The 17,585-nt window shown below is 43.3% G+C and overlaps 1 protein-coding gene across 18 annotated transcripts in view; it reads right to left on the reverse strand.

Moving 5' to 3' along the window:
* Positions 1–12,452, reverse strand: part of MCTP1 (multiple C2 and transmembrane domain containing 1) — a 520,292-nt gene extending 507,840 nt beyond the window's left edge. For 4 of the 18 annotated variants that reach the window (XM_045040217.1, XM_023258502.2, XM_023258504.2 and 1 more), the window contains exon 1: positions 11,289–12,443. In XM_045040217.1, coding sequence (XP_044896152.1) covers positions 11,289–12,011 — 723 coding nt within the window. In that variant the 5' untranslated portion in view covers positions 12,012–12,443. Of the gene's footprint in view, positions 1–11,288 lie in introns of all 18 variants that reach the window. The other 14 variants (XM_045040175.1, XM_045040194.1, XM_023258493.2 and 11 more) reach the window with 10 other exon arrangements.
* Between the last annotated feature and the right edge of the window lie 5,133 nt (positions 12,453–17,585).

Consider the following 17,585-nt stretch of genomic DNA (forward strand, 5'->3'; position numbering starts at 1 on the left):
AAAATTTTTTTAATTAAAAAAAATAAGTTACTCATTCTGTTTGTAGAACACACCCCATAATAAACCACGAAAACTATCTTCTGATTGGTTTTTCTTATCTTCCTTTGGCTGAGCAAGTTCTTGTACAACTACTTTGCCTACACAGACTTAAACCAGTTGCAAAGACAAAGTTATCATTGAAATTGATATTGAAAATTGAAATTTAGTACTATCACATTAAATTTAGAAGTAGAAGAATATTGGAGTTGTGGTCACCTTTGACTCCAGGGGAAAATAGCACATGTGTGAAAGAATAGGTGTCTGTATAAAACATACCTGGTAAAGGCATAATTGTGCGTGCATGTATGTGTGCGTGTATATGTGTGTACAGCCCACGTCAAAGCAATACAAAATGTCAAAACATAATAGGAGCTAAGTATTGAACCTCACCATGAACAAAATTATAAAAGCTTCTAATTAAAACAAAAAAGTGCCTGAGTTTCCTTTTTTTTTTTTAAATTTTCCCTTCCCATGTTCCCAGAAAGAGAGAAGTGAAATCGCTGAAAGGCAGGTGGCAGCAGGGCACAGAATGAAGAGCCAAGACCCATATAATATACCACCTGGAAAGTCCCGGGAGAGGTAAACAGACTACCCATGGTTGGTAACCCAAGATACAAAAATCTCCTCCTGGTAAGTTCCATATAGTTCTTCCTCCTGTTCTGGATACCCAGGGAGAAAAAATGGTGAAGGCAGAGAAAGTAAAAGTGTCAGGCAGAAAGGAATAGATAGATCATGTTACAAAGCTCCATCTTCCTTGAAAAGAAGCTGACGGCCTGGGGCCTGGGAAACTGCAAAATGCAGGCTTCCCTCCATCTTTGCTTGGCTCCCTGTCTCACTGGGCTGATCCCCACAGAGCAGGCCAGAGAGTCACAAAAGTACCAGCCTGAGTCTAGAGTAAAGCAGTGCTGCCTAGGGGGCCAAAGGGAGCAGAAAGGGGTTGAGGGGCGATGACCTAAATGGTTGGGTAAGTGGTTTTTTACCTGAAACTACTGAGTCAAATTAGCATGTATGCAAGGCCAGGTCACAACCTCAGCTGCACCCCATTCCTGTCCCTCACCTGCAGGTTCTTTTTAAAAGCAGAAGGAAACAAAGAAAGGAGAAGGGGAAGGCGCAGCCCATGCCTGCTCTCAGCCAGGAGACATGGTGGGGGTGGGGGGGCAGGAGAGGGGTGCATGCTGATTCAGGATGTTCCCACTTCTAGGGAGCATGAGGCTTGGCAACAGCTCTGTAGTGACAGTGAGCTTCTCTCCAAAATCTGTTCCCATCTCAAAAGATATTTTGGAAAACACTCAGACTTCTAATTTGGTGTGGTGAAAATACTATTCAAAAGCAACTATAGAAACGCTGAATTTTTTGTTATCAAAAGCTATTTTACACTTCAATAAAAGAACATGAGTCAAACATGGCTTAAGGGTCTAAATAGAATATGGTTTCTATTTTGAGAAAATACCTATCTGCAATTTTCAGAAATTGATCATTTGCCATGCATGGATCAATCTTTCATCTGAGAGAGAAAGCATATTTTAATACGTTTGAAGCACAATGCCTCAAGAATGAAAATTTCCAAGCGAGCCCACGGATTCTAAAACTTTTCATTATAACTATATCTCCAAGTATTTAACCACTCTGACATCAGTGCCATACGAATCTATGAGACACAGTCATGTGGAAGGTTTTCTTTCTTTACCTTATTTTGCTTAACACACATGTTTTGACCTTTCTTTTGCTCCATTAACACTACTTTCAATGTCTGATGCTGCAGAGAAAAGGAGAACTATTTTATTTAGGAAGAATCCAAAATAACTATAAAGAATATGAGCTACTACAGTAAATACGTGACAATCTGGCACTCAGGAGCCTGGAAACTTCAACCATTCTGCATAAATGCAAATTCAAAACTCAAACCTCCTTCTCTCTTCCCAAGAAAGAGACTTTTCAATAGAAACCTTTTTTTTAATGTTTATTCATTTATGTTGGGGGGGGGGAGGAATAGCAGCAGCAGAGAGAGAGAATCCTAAGCAGGCTCCACAGTCTCAGCACAGCCCGATGCAGGACTCAGTCCCAGGGAACCATGTGTTCATGCCTGAGCTGAATTCAAGTGGGACACTTAACCAATTGAGCCACCCAGGCACCCTATTAAAAGCATTTTTTAACAGAACCAGGAAAAACCAAAGACATAAGTAAAGGGGAAAACATCCTGTGATTGATTCCCTTCCACTCTCCCTTTCCTTGAAGTTTCAGCCAAATAGCCGGTGTTTCAAGTATTTCTGTCTTTTCATCCCTAAGGTCAGGTCACTGCCCAGCTTCAGGCTCCCACTGGGACTGTTGTGGCCTCTGCCTCTAACTACTCACTTCTGATTCTCACTTGACCCTACCCCCTGCTCATACACCTCCAGGGTCCCCAGGACTGCTGCTTCCCAGAGGCGCTCCTCAGTCCCAACAGTCTGGCCACACCTTCCTTTTCACTTTTACTTCCCAGCACCCTCCCTGTGGAAACTTAGGCCTTGGTCGCACTACTGACTCTGTGTTTTGACCACACAGCACACTCCCTCGTCTCTGTGCCTGCGGCAGCATTCTTTCCCCTATCTCCTTGTGTCCAAATCCTAACCACACTCCAAAACAAGGCAGAAGAGGTCGGGGCGGGGGGGGGGGGGGGGGGGGGGGGGGAGCACTCTTGAACTACGGACACCAAACCTCCTGCTGACCTGCACCCAGGCCCACAGTGTCTCCTTCCGTTTGCACTGGAAGAAGAACCCTTCTCCTGGCTGAGGCTACCACTTCCCCTCAGCTCTGGGGCCCACGCTGACCCATGCCCTGAGGCACCTCACCCCTTCATTTATCCCTCTGTTCTTAATCTTCGGCCTCTCCCTCTCCGCAGGCTCCTTCCTACTCACCAGCCGCTCAGGTGATACCGATTAAAAAACCAAAAATCTTCAGGAGACCCCATCCCAACACTGTTCTTGTTCTCCTGCTACCGCTTTTATCCCCTACGGAGTCAAACTGCTCGGCTTCTTGCCCCATCCCCAGCTCCTTTCCACACACCCCTCAGCCAACTGAGTTCTGCTTCAATTCCACCATGCCTGATTCCATTATTTTGTAAAATGCATTGACTCATACTATGCCCCAGGTAACCTATGCCTGGCACTGGGAGAAGAGAGGAGAAATCTGACATGAGCTGTCTGAGCCGGCAGTTCAAACTGATAGCTAAATTCAACCCAGAAATATATTTTATTTGGCCTGTAGTTAAAAAAAATTTTTTTCAAAAAATTTTCCAAAAATTCAAGAATCTGGAGATTTCACATGAAAATCCAGATTAAAAAAAAAAATTTTGTTTATCTTTGAGATAGAGAGAGACAGAGCACAAGCTGGGGAGGGGCAGAAAGAGAGGAGACACAGAATCTGAAGCAGGCTCCAGGCTCTTAGCTGTCAGCACAGAGCCCGACGCGGGGCTCGAACTCATGGACCGCAAGATCATGACCTGAACCGAAGTCTGGCGCTTAGCCAACCGAGCCACCCAGGTGCTCCCAGACATTTGGCTTGTATTAAAGAATCCAGGGGTGCCTGTGTGGCTCAGCTGGTTAAGCATCTGACTCAGGATATGACTTTACCCTTGGTGGCATCAAGCCCCAAGTCTAGCTCTGCGCTGACAATCTGGGGCCTGCTTGGGATTCTCTGTCTCCCTGTCTCTCCGCCCCTCCCCTGCTCGCTCTCTCTCTCTCTCTCCTCTTTCTCTCTCTCAAAAATAAACATTTTAAAAAATCCAGAAACTTTGGTGACACTGCTTCTATCACCGTATGATAATAATCAGTTGACACTGAAAAGCAGTTGCCCTTCAATGGGGTAAAGGGCTCCCTGGTTCACCATGGACCCCATCAAACCCTCTATGCTCATTTTCTTTCCTCTGATGGCCCCTGTAGGCAGTGAAGTTTGAATCCCTGCTCTAGATCAGTGCTGTCTAACAGAAATGAAAATGTGAGCAACATACATAATTTTAAATATTCTGATAGTCATACTTTTAAAAAATAGAAAGGAAGTGGTATAGTTAACTTTAATAATATATTCTATTTAATTCAACATATCCAAAATATTATTTTGGTGTACAAGCACCGTAAAAAATTAGTAATGAGATATTGTACCTCTTTTCTCTGTGCTAAGGCTTCACAATCCAGGGTGCATCTTACACTTAGAGTGCACCTCAGTTCAAACTAGCCACATTTCTAGCATTCAAGAGCCACATGTGACTAGTGGCTGCTTCTGAGACAGCACAGCTCCAGATGCTTAATAATCCATCAGAAAAAAAATCACCTTGCAAGCAGAGAGAGGGGGAGAGAATTTTAAGGGAAAAAAAGAAACCAGGCAGGAATGAGGCAAAGGGTGATGATATTAGAGAGTAAGCATTGTGAGGACTTCAAAAATAGGAGGGAAGGAAGTAGGATCATAGAGACATTGAAGAGTGCTCCCCAAAAAGTTCAGCTATAGTCTAGTGCTCCAAGGGAAGAGATGCCATTTATCATCAAATGTAATTAACTGGCAATGCAGATTTTCTGGAGGAAGGCTTTAGTGTTTTATTAGTAGGTTCAGCATTAGACGTGTGGTCACTATGAAAAGCAACTGACCAAATGTCTGAACCCGAGTTTACCCACTTGGCATTCAAGAACCAACAGAATGGGCCAGGCCACTAAGGACAGGATTCTTGGTCAAGACTGGGATTTTAATCTAGTTCAAGGGGATGAGTTTGAAGAGAAGTGGCAGTGAAGCAGGCAGGAAAGTATCTTGAGCTAAAATCTAAGCAAAGTTCAAGACTTAGAGATCATAAGTGAGTGAGACTATGTCAGCAGGTATTGGAAATCCAGACGGGGGAAGCAACATGAGAGGCCAGACAAGGAGACCTGGATGCAAAAGGGGATACCCCAAGTCAGAGACTGGCACCAAGAAATGCATCCCTGAGCCAGAGACCTCAGAAGTAAGAATCACTCCTCCATCCTCCATGCAAATACAACATGGCAGCCATTTAAGTAGGTATCGTGTCCTCCTTTCACACCCACAGACATGAATAAGAATTATTAAAGTAGGGGTTGAGAAAAGCCAGGGGAAGAGGGAAAGTCAAATACATCTGTCAGGCTTAAAAGGACTTGGAAACAAGAAGGCAGGAACATCATTACACAACTATAAGTGATTTTGGAACTTTTCCAGAGAATTTCTTCTGAATAGCTCTGTGCCATCCATTCATCCCTTCATTCACTCAGCAAGCACTTGAAATCTTCCCTCTACAATGCTGATTAGATAGGTCAATTGTACCAAGGCTTGCCAAATTCTACTCTAGCATGCTGATGAAGGTAGCTCAGGCTTAAGCAAAATAGGGTCAGTTGCTAATACTGACAGGGCCGCACTGAATAAAACCTGTGGGATTAAGAGAATGTACTGGCCCCAACACATCCAGAGATCCATTTGTCTATCATGTGTTGTAATTTTTCCAGATTCACTAGGACCCAAAAGGATGGGAAATAAGGCTGGTATAAACTATCTCAAGAGACTTCACAGGAAAATTGTTCTCTCAACAAGGCAAGACTTTCAAAGGCAAGTATGCAGGACTTTCAAACCTCATTACGTTGAAAATATAGGGTTTTTTTGCATCACTTGCATTCAGATTAATGTTAAATACAAGTATTTGGAGACATGAGGAAAATCATGGCCTGATATTCTGCCGAAAAATAAAATTTTAATATAAGAAACTGGTATACATTGGAGGAGGAAACTATTTGCATAAAATCTTCAATTATTGAGGGATAGGAATCACTTTGCACATCTCATTTATAAAAAGCAGTGTAAGAAGAAAAGTTTGATGATGACAAAGAAAGCAAAATGGCACATAAAGTTAATCACACGGGAAAAAAATGCATGTTGTCAATGCTTCCAACAAATCAAAATTCACAAATAAAAATAGTAGCAAATATTTGGCAACTGAAAAAATGACATGAGGAAGTGTGCCTCACACCTGTCAGTAATTAACTTTATAGAAAGATGAACTTGTCCTAAATAGATATGCTTTATATAGTAATTTTATGGAAACAAACAACTGTGTCTAAAGCAAGCTCTAGAACAGTATTTACTACTTCATCCACATGAAACAAACAAAAAAGCCAGTATTGAAACAATAGCCCTCAATTACTAAGAGATTTTATTTAGGACTCTTGGCTTAGTCAGGCAAGGAAATACATCATTTTTAGTTAAGATTTCCAGCAAAAAAAAAAAAAAGTCAAAACAAAAAAGCTTCACATTTCAAAAAATTAATTTCTGCTTATCTAAAACATGTCTATGACACTGCAAATAGCTATGAATTAACAAAAAAAAACAAAAAACAAAAAACTCATGACCCTAACTTCTGAATATGCAGATTTCGTCAATGCTTGCAATGTTATCTAGACAAACTATTTACTCTTCACCAATCTAGAGCTAACAAACGTTTTGATAATCATCCTGAGCCAAGAAACCATGCTACATGTTTCTTTGAGTTACAGAAGATATATTATTAATCTTTAATTTTGTGAAATCATCCCTTATTTCCAAAGTCAGGGCAAGAGAAAAAAGGAGTGCTTGTCCTGTTACCTTTATGAATCTATTAATCCTATTTTATCCCTCTAAGTATTTACTTTGCTTTTCCAGGGTAACGCACGCATACTTGCCAAAAGTAATATGATTTTTTCATTACTCTGTGAAATTGTGAGGTCACCTGTACTGCCTGGGTTCATTTGTGGCTATGTTCCCCACCAGTGCAAGTAAATGAATTTACACCTTAAATGAGAAGGACCAGCAAAGTTCCCTGTGAATTTTTCTTCAACAACCCACTTATTTGTATTGGTGCCAGTGGCAAGACTTTAATATCTGCTCAATAATAACAACTTACACAGCCATTGCTAGTGTTTTCTGAGTTCATAAAATATCTACCTGATAACACTACCACTTGTACAAGATTCATAGCTGTACTCAAGTTTGCCAGATACACAATATAGAACGTAAAGGTCATGGGAAAATAATTCCACTCCAGAGTAAACGTGTCACTCTGTTCATTCCATTCCTCTGGAATAATGTGATGATCACAGCATATTTCCAGGATGCTATCACACATCAAACTTCATGCCTTGCTCCAAAATGTCCTAAGATCTCATCTTGCCTCTCTCATTTTGAAAAAGCCATTAACATCGCTTTTGGGGCTTGTTCTTGAGAATATTAGTTTTTTTGGTGATTTTAAGTCATTTACGTTAGGAATTGCATTTTTTTTTAGACTTGTGTCTTCCCCAAGATTAACTTATGTTCTTTGAAGTAATATTAAAGACACTTGGAAAATAGATAATAAAAATTAACCCAAACCACATTTTAAATCATTTTTGAAAATACAAGCTTTCTCTAAAAGGTCGGATAATAAACAAAGCAAGATGCACTTCATGTACAGATCTCATCTTAGAAAATATTTTTCTACTTTTCGTTGGGGCTTACAGATGTATTTTAGGAATTTTACCCCAATGAATGAATATTCTTCTTACTATGTTTTGAAACATTCCTATCATACCCTGAGTACTTTAGCCACTTTTTTTACAAAAAATTTTTTTTTACTTCTCAATGAAAACAATTTTAACAAAATGAATTTAAAAGAAAAACAATAAGAGTTTAACATTCATAAACTTCATGCTTTTGTTAAAGCACTAAAAAAATGTGACATACTCATTCTTCACTCTTTATCTTAAAATACTGGCTTCCTGATTCTAGCAAAATGTAATTTTAGTAACTCATCAAGACAGAATACATAAAATTGGCATATTTTTGATATGCACACAAATTGAGAAAGCATCTTTCCCAACTGTGTTGCAGAAAATGAAATGCATCTGGTATGACAATATGGCCCAGCACGTGAACCAGAGTCAGTGGGAAGAAATGTTTTTTTTTCTTTTTCTCAGAGCAGAACATTTTAAATAATGCCCATGCCCCAACAACAAGGCATTATTAAGTCTGTTAAAGTGTTTTTCAAAGGTATATTTCGCTAAAGAGCACACAGCAGAAAGAGGGCAGGCTGGGGCATGGCGAGGGGGGGAGGGGTGGGGCGGGTAGCACAGTATGCTCAGTTTTAAACATTGTACATCAATGACTTCCAAACCTCTCTCCCCCAGCAGTCCAAACTGATTTTTTTCTTTTTCTTTTTTCTTTCCTTCTTTCTTTCTCCTCCCCTCCCCGCTTTTTTTTTTTTTTAACATTCCCCCCCCCCCCCCAGAGTCAGAGCTTATGCACATATGTTGTTGTGGCCTCATGCTGAGCTGGAGGGAGAAGCAGAGAGGTAGGAAGTGTGTTGGAGAACATGGTTGATGCCAGGATCAAGCAGAGAACAAGAGAAAAATCGAGACACTTGCATGATTTTTGCAATGAATTTTCTTTCTTCTTTAAAAGAAAGTTCTTTTTATTTAGTCAATCTGAAGATGTATGTAATGCTTTTATTGTCTTTTCCTTCCTGTGTGCCTCTCTGGGACTGTGAATAGAACAGGAATCTGCATATGGTACATATCCCTCCCTCAACCCAAGTATCTTCTGAGGCCAGGGGCTGGGGGGGGGGGGGGGGGGCAAGGCAATCCCTCTGAGAGATGCAGGAAGCTCAGAAGGGCACCGCACAGCATAGCCTACTCCTGGACACTTTCAAGAGTCCTCTTCTAGTTTCAGCTTCCAATTCGATTTCTTCCTCTTCCTCATCACAGGGTGAGCCAGCCAGGCTTGAGAAATTATTGGGCAGAGGGGCCATGAGAGGACCGAGGGATCCTGCGTCTGCACTGGTGAGCTAGTGCTGAAAGCCACATTTGTGACTCCGAGTGGAAAACTGTCCACTTCTCAAGGAACAGACTCCACGAGCAGCACATGCAGGGAACCAACAATGGTGCCTCTCCCTGGGACTGTGTGTGACATCAAACAGGACCCTAGGGGCTACTGTTCTGCCTACAACCCATCTTTCACACATTCTGTGAAAGGTATTTTAGCTTTGTTATTCATTTTACATCTTCACTGAAATGCTGATTCCTTGTAACAAAAAAGCTTTAGAATCATAGATGGTATGATTAATAATGTCACTTGTAAATGTGATATAATAGTTATACAATAATGTATCACAGAAAAAAAAATTGATATAGTGAATACATCATAGAACTGATTCTAGGGAGGGGAAAGAAAATCCAGACTGTATGTAAACTTGCAAGCATTAATCAGAGGACTGAAGTCATCCCAGAAACACGACAAGCTCTAAAAGTTGTCAAGGGTAGCTGTAGTAATGTAAAAAATTCTGGAGAATTTCAGTACAACACCTCTATCATTTATTGACCATGTGACTCTGGAAAGGCTATTAAATTTATCTGAGCATTGGTTTCCTATTCCATAAAATGGCAACAAGAACTTCGGTCATGCAGGACTGCTGGGATCATTAAATCATGGAAGGCTGTAAGTGCCCAGCATATGGTAAAGTTACACACAATGTTGTACATACAATATGTATGTAAAGGTACATACATATGGTAAAGGTACATACAATAATGTTAGTTTAGTACATTCTCCAAAATAGGCTTAGGTCGTTTGTATACAAAATTCATGTTTACATAGCAGTTTTCTAAAAGATTGATAGCTTCAGAAAATTTTTTCATAAAAACTAACAAAGATTAATTCAGAATTCTCTGCTTTTGCTTTGAAAATTTTGGTTCAGTGAACTGCAAAGTAATTTAGTAAGTTAACATTTGCAGTAATGTATCTACCTTCAAAATAACTCAATTGTTTGTTGTTTGATTATTCTTGATCATAGAAGTCAATAAAAACAAATGTAAACAGTACCCCATCTCTAAAATTCTTATATGTTCGGATATGTACACATTCAAAAGTAAATTCTTTCAATATATATAATATTCATCTACACTGAATTTAACACATTCTTTTAAAACCACATTTTGTTTTATTTTAGGAACCAAAACCAGGAGTTCTATTCAATTCTCTTTCAAGATAAAAGGAAAAGTAGAGTTAGTGAGACTGTCAATGTTACCTTCTGAGAATGACTACAATCTTTTTCTAGAACGTGAGATGTTTTCTACAACATCAATAACATCAGGTTACCCACCTGTATTCTGGTTTTCTGAAATTACACTAATTAGCTAATAAACCATAAAAATTTTCAACTGATATCCCATGTATTCCCACATCTTACCGTTCAAAACATGTCGTTATGTTTTTTGTAGTTCAAACTTGCAGCTAATTAAAGATTAACCTTTAAAGATTAACTAACCTAACAATCAGGTTCGAAATAATGAGAATTAAATAAACTATGATGTATTGAAAGAAAAGAGTCCTTTACGTCACTGATGGACTGTAACTTTTAAAATATTTGCTAACATTAACACAATTTCTAAGTATTTACCAAAGGTGCGCATCTCCTCTACAAAACCGAGGCAATGAAAGCAGCTGCTGGGGAAATGCCTTATGGATCCTACGTTCATTTTTACTTGACTCTGGTCGGACCACACTTAACTCTTGCCTAACCAAAGAGGCAACATACTTAAACGCAACTGCTTCAGGTGAATACTGAAAGTTAGAAAAGGCCACAGGAATCTATTTGAGTGACTCAGATGAGGCGCTCACTCTGTCCACTTGTTGGGCAGCGATCTCTTGGCAGCGAGTACTTTTAAGAAGCGAGTGCAAAAATACGGACAGACTTGCTTTAAGGGTTTCCCCAATAAAGGACCTCACGTTTGCCAATAATTCACCTCTCCTTATTGCTATTCCTTCCTGCAAGTCCTTATTGTTTCAAGTGCTGGCCCCTCCTTACCGTCATACAGGGTTGTAATTTTTTTTTTTTTAATTGCTGGATTTGTTTTTCTTTAGAGAAGGTGAGACTTCGCTAGACAGCCCTTAGACCTCCAAAAAGTACCCACTTTTCGTCTAACTTTATTCCTCTCTTATTTGGCTACTATTAATACTTCCACTTTCATAGCGATTCATAAAGCTACCCGGCTTCTGGCAGTAGGTGTTATTTCTTCCAAAAGTAATGTCAGGGTGCAAGTCAGAGCTGTATCTTTACAAAGCGGGAGCGGGAATGTTTCCTTTTCCCTGTGGATTTACTTGGTAGCACCCCCCCCCCCCCCACACACACACCGCTGCAACGCCAGGGGTAGCTACTGCCCCAAGCCGGAGGCGTGGCCAGGCGCACCTGTCTCCGGCCTCGCACAACCTTCACTCACCTGGTTGCTGCCGAGCTCCTCGCCCTTCTCCGGGGTCCGCGGCTGCACTGGGCTCTCAGCTGGTTCTGCAGGAGGCGGCGGCGGTTCCAGCAGCTGCTCCAGGCAGGCGGTGCCGGGCAGGGAGGAACTCTTCTGATGGCACAAGTGCGCCTCGGGGCCCCGACGCCGTGCCCCCTCATCTCGGGCGCGGTCTCCCCTCGCGGGAGGCTGGGGCGAGGAGGACAGGGAGGATGAGGCTGAGGATGAAGAGGGAGCTGAGTCCGGGGACCGTCCGCCAGGAGGCGTCACTCCCGCTGCTCCCGCGGCGGTTGTCGCCGGTCCCCTTCCCGCTGGGAGCAAATGCTCACGGATCCGGCGGCGCAAGGTGGACCCCTGCTCGGTTCTGCCGGCGCCGCCGGGCTCAAGAGGCTCCGGCGAGGAGCAGCACAGGTTGGGCTGGGAGGAGGAGAAGACGCGGTCCAGCACTTGCTTCCGTTTCTTGAAGCCGCTCCACCTGCTGCCCGCGCCACCCACGCCGGCCAGTGCGTCCCGCCTGCCCCCCGGGGGTGGCGGGGACGGCGATGGGGTGTCCGCAGTGCGGCGCTCTGGGACCCCTGCGCGCCCGCCCCCGCCGCCCTTGCTCTTGCCCACCCCCAGCTGCAGGTTCTTCCAGAGCCGGGCCTGGAAGGAGGAGGACGCCGCCGCAGGCTCGGGCGAGCCCGCCGCGGCTGCCCGGGGCTCCATCCTCCACCCCCTGCTCCTCCTTTCCACTCCTCCTCCTCCTCCTCCTTCTTCTCCTCCGCCCTCTCCGGCTGCACCTCCTCCCGGAGCCCCGCGGTGGCGGCGGCGGCGGCGGGCGCAGCAGCAGAAGCCGGGAGTGCCCGGCGGCTTCAGGACAGCTCGGGGGAAAGACGCGGCCGCCGCCAAGGTTCTTCGGCCGCCAGACTCCGGCGCCGCCTCTTCCTCCCGCACCTGCCGGTGTGGGCTGGCGCTGTCACCGAATCCCGGCCGCCGAGCCTGCAAAGTTTCTGGCTCAGAGCTGCGCAGCTCCAGTCCCCTGGACTCCCCAAGGCCGCGCCCTGGCTTCCTCTCCTCGCCGGCTTTGGGCTGGGGAAGCTACACGCACCCGAGCGTGCGCGTCCAGCTGCGCCAAGGACCGCACCCTGAGCCCTCAGGGCAGCACCTGTCAGCGGCGGGGGCGGCTGCTTCCCAACTGGGCGCGCGCGCGACTCGCACAGCAGGGCGGATCGGGCTGAAGACAACTGCGACCAGCAGCCGCACAGGAGCACCCCGGACCATCCTCCAGTTCCTGGGTGGGAGGGTGGGCAGGCGAGAGCCGGGTGGAGCTGAGTAGGGACTGGCGCCAGGTTGCTCCCCAGAATCTGGCCACAGCTCCCCCGCGCAGCTCTCTTTGGGCCGGCGGCTGGACGCGCCCGCCGACTAGTGTCTGGGTCCAATGAAGTGAGCTGGAGAAAAGATTATGCGCCCTGGGTGGGTCGTGTGGGGCACAGAACGCCCTTATCGAGAGTGAACCTGACCGAATTCTGGGCTTGAAGACCGCTGCTTCCGCCCCGTATTGTGACCTGCATCCAACAAGAGTTTGATTTCTTCTGTCTTGACTTCATCCCTTCCATCCCCCTTGCTCTCTATTTGCGTGTACACCGGTAGTTCCTTTTGTGGTTCGGGTCTAGAGGTTTCCGGAGTCTGACCATAAATTAGCCAGCCCTAAAGTTGCAGGGAGTTGTTGGTGGACGAAATGAGAGGATGCCCACTGCCTCTGACACTATTCCAAACCCAGAGAATCTTGCTTTCGTGCAAGGCAAATGGAAAAGGTTTTGTTTAGCTCATTCAGTCTGAATGAGTCAGTCTGAATCTACTGATCCAAGGGTCTTCTGATTCTGTTAAGTGAGCCTCTTGAAACGCAGGTGACACCTTGTCCCTTCCCTCCTCCATTGTCCTTTGCACCACTAAACGTGGAAAACATGGAAGAGTTCTCTGAGCTTTGGCACTGTGCTGATTCCAGTCTCCTCTAGCTAGCAATATGCTCTCAAGGTCTTACCAACCCCTCTAAGCTTTTTAGTCGTCTTCTTTATTTTTTTTCCCCTTTATAACAAGTACTTAACACATTTACCGAGCACCTACTCTGTTCCAAGCAATGCAGTAGGTTCTGGGGATGAAGCCGCGAACAAGGCAGACAAGCCCTCGACCTCATGGAGCCCATCTTCCAGTAGGAGAGTCAAACAGTGAACAGAATTTCTAATAGTGAAAAGTCCCACGGAGAAAATAAAACAGGTTACCATAACAGGGTGGCTAAGGAGGAAGGGTTACCAAATAAACTGTAGGACATCCAGTTAAAGTTAAATTGCAGACAATTTTTGAGTATAGATATGTCCCAAATATTGTACAAGACTTGCTAAAATACCTTTAGTTGTTTATCTGAAATTCAGGTTCAACTGGGTATTTTGTATTTTTTATTCCTGAAGCTGACTACCCCCTACAAAGGGTTGTGGGGCTTATTTGTTTTTTTTAAACTAAAAGTCTATTGAGAAACTAAAATTTGAATTGAGACTTACTGAGGACAGAGAGATAGCCACTGAAAGATCTGACTACAGCCTTCCAGGCAGAAGGAACAGCAGTTGCAAGGGCCCCAGGCAGGAAGCAGCTTGGCTAGGCAAGTTCAAGGAAGGTGGAGACCAGTGCATATAGAAAGGAGCAAAGTGAGCAGAGTTGGTGAGAGATGGAGTGGAAGAAATGGACAGGATCCTGGTGGATGGGTCCCATAGCCACAGGAAGAGTCTGAGGTTCCTGTAAGTGAAATGGGGAGCCATTAGAGAGTTTTTAAACAAGAACCCCATAGGGAGTTTTAGGAATTAAGTGGAAAAGGACTTAGCTCAATGCCTGAGGCTTTTCCACACATGATAGTGACGCTTAAAATGCCACAACCACAAAATATTACCTCACTATAGAGCTACCACAATAGTCCAAAAAGAACGGCAGTATACAGAAGTCTTCTCTATAACACGGGGACATTATTTTGTTACTAATTTTTCTAGGACGTGGTGAACAAAAGCATACAGAAAGTAAGAAGTACAAAATCATTGGAGAGAATTAAGAAGAAATGACCACCACTTCTTACCAAAACTCTTGATAAATATGCCAACTTGTCATATTTATATGATGACATGGCGTTGTGGACCTATGGAGATAACTCCACACAATTCAACCTTACATAGTCTTTTAATGATGCATCTAATTGACTTTTATAGTTTAATATTTTCATTTTTCTCCTCTATCTAATTTTCCCTGAAAATACTCTCAGATTTTGGGTTCTGGGCTCTATGATCCATCCCACATAACACTTATCTGTCAATGTGGATTCATTTATACAGCTTGAATATGTCTATGTAACTCACATATGTAACTTTTCCTAATTATCTAGAGTGGATTATAAAATGAGAGGTTGTCCTACAAATTTTGCATTATATAAAGTTGCACTAGATATGTCCAATGAGTTTTTGTATTTAAGAGAAGGTACAAAAACTACAACACAAGGGGAAAGCGAATGGTACAAATTGATCACTGAGGGAATACGGAGGAGTGAAGAATCACTTCTGGCCTGACTGATCAAGGAAGATTTCTTGCTGGAGGCACCATCTGAGCTAAGATCTATTGCAGGCGACAGAGTATACCAGGAAGATAGATGGCCACCCACCAGGGAAAACCAAATTCATCGCACATAGCATAAGTTCAATAAATGTTAGCTGTTCTTTTTATTATAGTTTACTACCCATCTTAAACATTGATAGAGCATCTGTTGCTTGAATTAATATGAAATTAATAGATGCATCACACATTGATATACAGGAGGTTGGGAAGGTGATGGATAAGGTAATATTTCACCACAAACCGAAAGGAGGGGAGGGAGTGAACCAAGTACTGAATCTGAAGGAAATTTTTTCCAGGAAGAGGGAACATTAAATATGAAGAGGCAGAGGACAAAATTTGCTCAGCCTGAGATATGGCAAAGAAAACAAAATAGCTAGAACAGAGAAAGCAAGAGGTTAATGAGAGGGGAAGAATTGCCGAGACGGCTAAGGGCCAGATCGTGTACGATTCTGTGGCCAACAGCGAGGACTTTGGATTTGGGTGGGTGGGAAGCCACTAGGAGTCTTTGAGTAGAGTTTCTTTATAATCCAGTTTGCATTTTAAAAGATTCATTGTGGTCATTTCATTTTGTGGACAGTAAAGTAGAGGAAGGGAATGGGTAGAAACAGAGTTTAGATCAGAGCTGTCACTCATTATAGTACCGGAGGGACAAGGGTGGCTTTGAGCTTTACCTGAGAAGTGATGTGAGTAATTAAATTCTAGATACAAGAAGTTTGGAGGACAGAAGCAACAGGACTAGCCATGGTCTAGACATGGAGTACCCCAGCATTATGCTTAACAGTTTTCATCATTTACTATATGTAATTCTCACAGCAACCCCATTTTGTAGACCAAGGAACCAAGTCTGAAGCATGTGATAGGATTGTGCAAGGTCAGTCACTGAGTAGTTAGCAGATTCCAGGTCTAGGGATTCCAAAGCCACATCCCTTCTTTAATTTCAAAATGTACGCATAAATAAAGAGAATCAAATAATTGAACAAGGCCTCAAAAGATGCACTGATCCATGTCCTTGCCTTGGGTGAGCAACAAGACTCTCTTGGACAGAACCACAACTTCCACTTGATGAGATCAAGGACATAAATGCAAGCATAAAAACAACATTTTGGGGATTAATTGAGTTAAAGGCCAACTAAATGGCACTTAAGTAGCCCTCTTGTCAGTGGAGCCCTGGCTGCTGTCCCAGCTCCCAGCATTGGGCCAGATGCCTTCATGCCCTCATGTCTTCTATCAGTCTCTAAAATGGGGATAATAATACCTATTGGCCTGACCCACCACACAAGGACCCAATTGAAAGCCAATGCAGGCAGCATTTTTGATGAGTAAAGCCTGTCTACGAGAGAGGCGTTATCATCACTTTGTAATCAAAAACAAGAAAAGCTATGAGACTGACTTGTTCCAACTTACATGGAAAAACCCTGCCGGTGTGGAGAGAAGCATTTTAAACCTTTAAAAACCAAGAACCCAGTCATCACAGTTCCACCTATTGAGATGCCTTCTGACTATCCAGTCAGCTCAATGGACCAAACCCCTGTTCAGGTGTCAACAAGTTTTTGCCTTTTTCTTCCCTGAAAGTTTTCTGGACAGTTCTCAAATGCAGTTTAATGTTGAAGTACCTTCAGAGAAGCTATTTCTGTTACCTTTGTTTAACCTAAGTCACTTCCTATTTTCTTCCAAACCGGAGTGGTAAAAAATTCTAGGGTCCTAGACCAAGAGATGCTCTGGAATTTCTATGTTGGAAGAGTGTCATGTGGCTTGAATGGATGAGGGGGGGTACTGAAGCTGCCTTTAACATAATTTTTTTTTACATCAATTGTCCTTATAAAAGAAGAGAAGAAGGGGTTAACTGGAGATTTGGAGAGAGAAAAGACTTCCTTGCCCACTTCCCATTGCCAGTTCTATATGGCACAAAGTCAGAAGACGTGGGCATTTGCCTGGTGTTGCACCTAAGTGCTCTGTAACCACAGGCAGCCCGTAGAGCCTCAGTGTTTTCATTAGCAAAAGAAGAAATAGAATTTGTTTCCCTTCAAGGTCCCTTTCAGCTTAAAAATTATGTAAGGTTCTGTAACAATTCTCCAGTGTAGGATATAATCCATCTACTCATTCCTGGTCTGATGTCCTACTTTCAGTGGTATACACAAAGGCAGATACTACTGGACAGGCATGTAAATAGCCCCCTTTGAACATAAAGGATGTCACAGAAGATTTTAGGGCCCTACTCCTATCTGTCGGGTCTCAGCACTTCAGGGTGGGCGTCTGATCTCTCTGCCACACCGTCCCCCGGTGCCTGGAATAGCTCTTAACCAATGAATTCAAGGAGATGATGTATAGATATTTTGAGCTCCCTATCCTATCCTATCAGGTAGGATAACTCAGAGGCAGGGATTCTATCTTTTCCCCAGTTTTGGTGCCTTTGGTGCCATTTGGGTTGATAACATACCCTTTCTCAGCTGCCTTTCTTTCCTGTCTCACATGCCTCCTCTCCTAACACTGCTCCCTCCACCACACAAATAAACTGCTTGTGTTTGAATCTTTGTCACTAAGTTGGCTTCTGGCAGAACCCAAACTAAAACACATTATGTGCACATTTCAATCTTTCACTAATGAAATTCCCAATTTGACTACTCAATGAGAATAAAAGTAATGTTCTCTAGC

This window comes from Felis catus, chromosome A1 (assembly GCF_018350175.1).
Source record: "Felis catus isolate Fca126 chromosome A1, F.catus_Fca126_mat1.0, whole genome shotgun sequence".
Classification (NCBI taxonomy): domain Eukaryota; kingdom Metazoa; phylum Chordata; class Mammalia; order Carnivora; family Felidae; genus Felis; species Felis catus.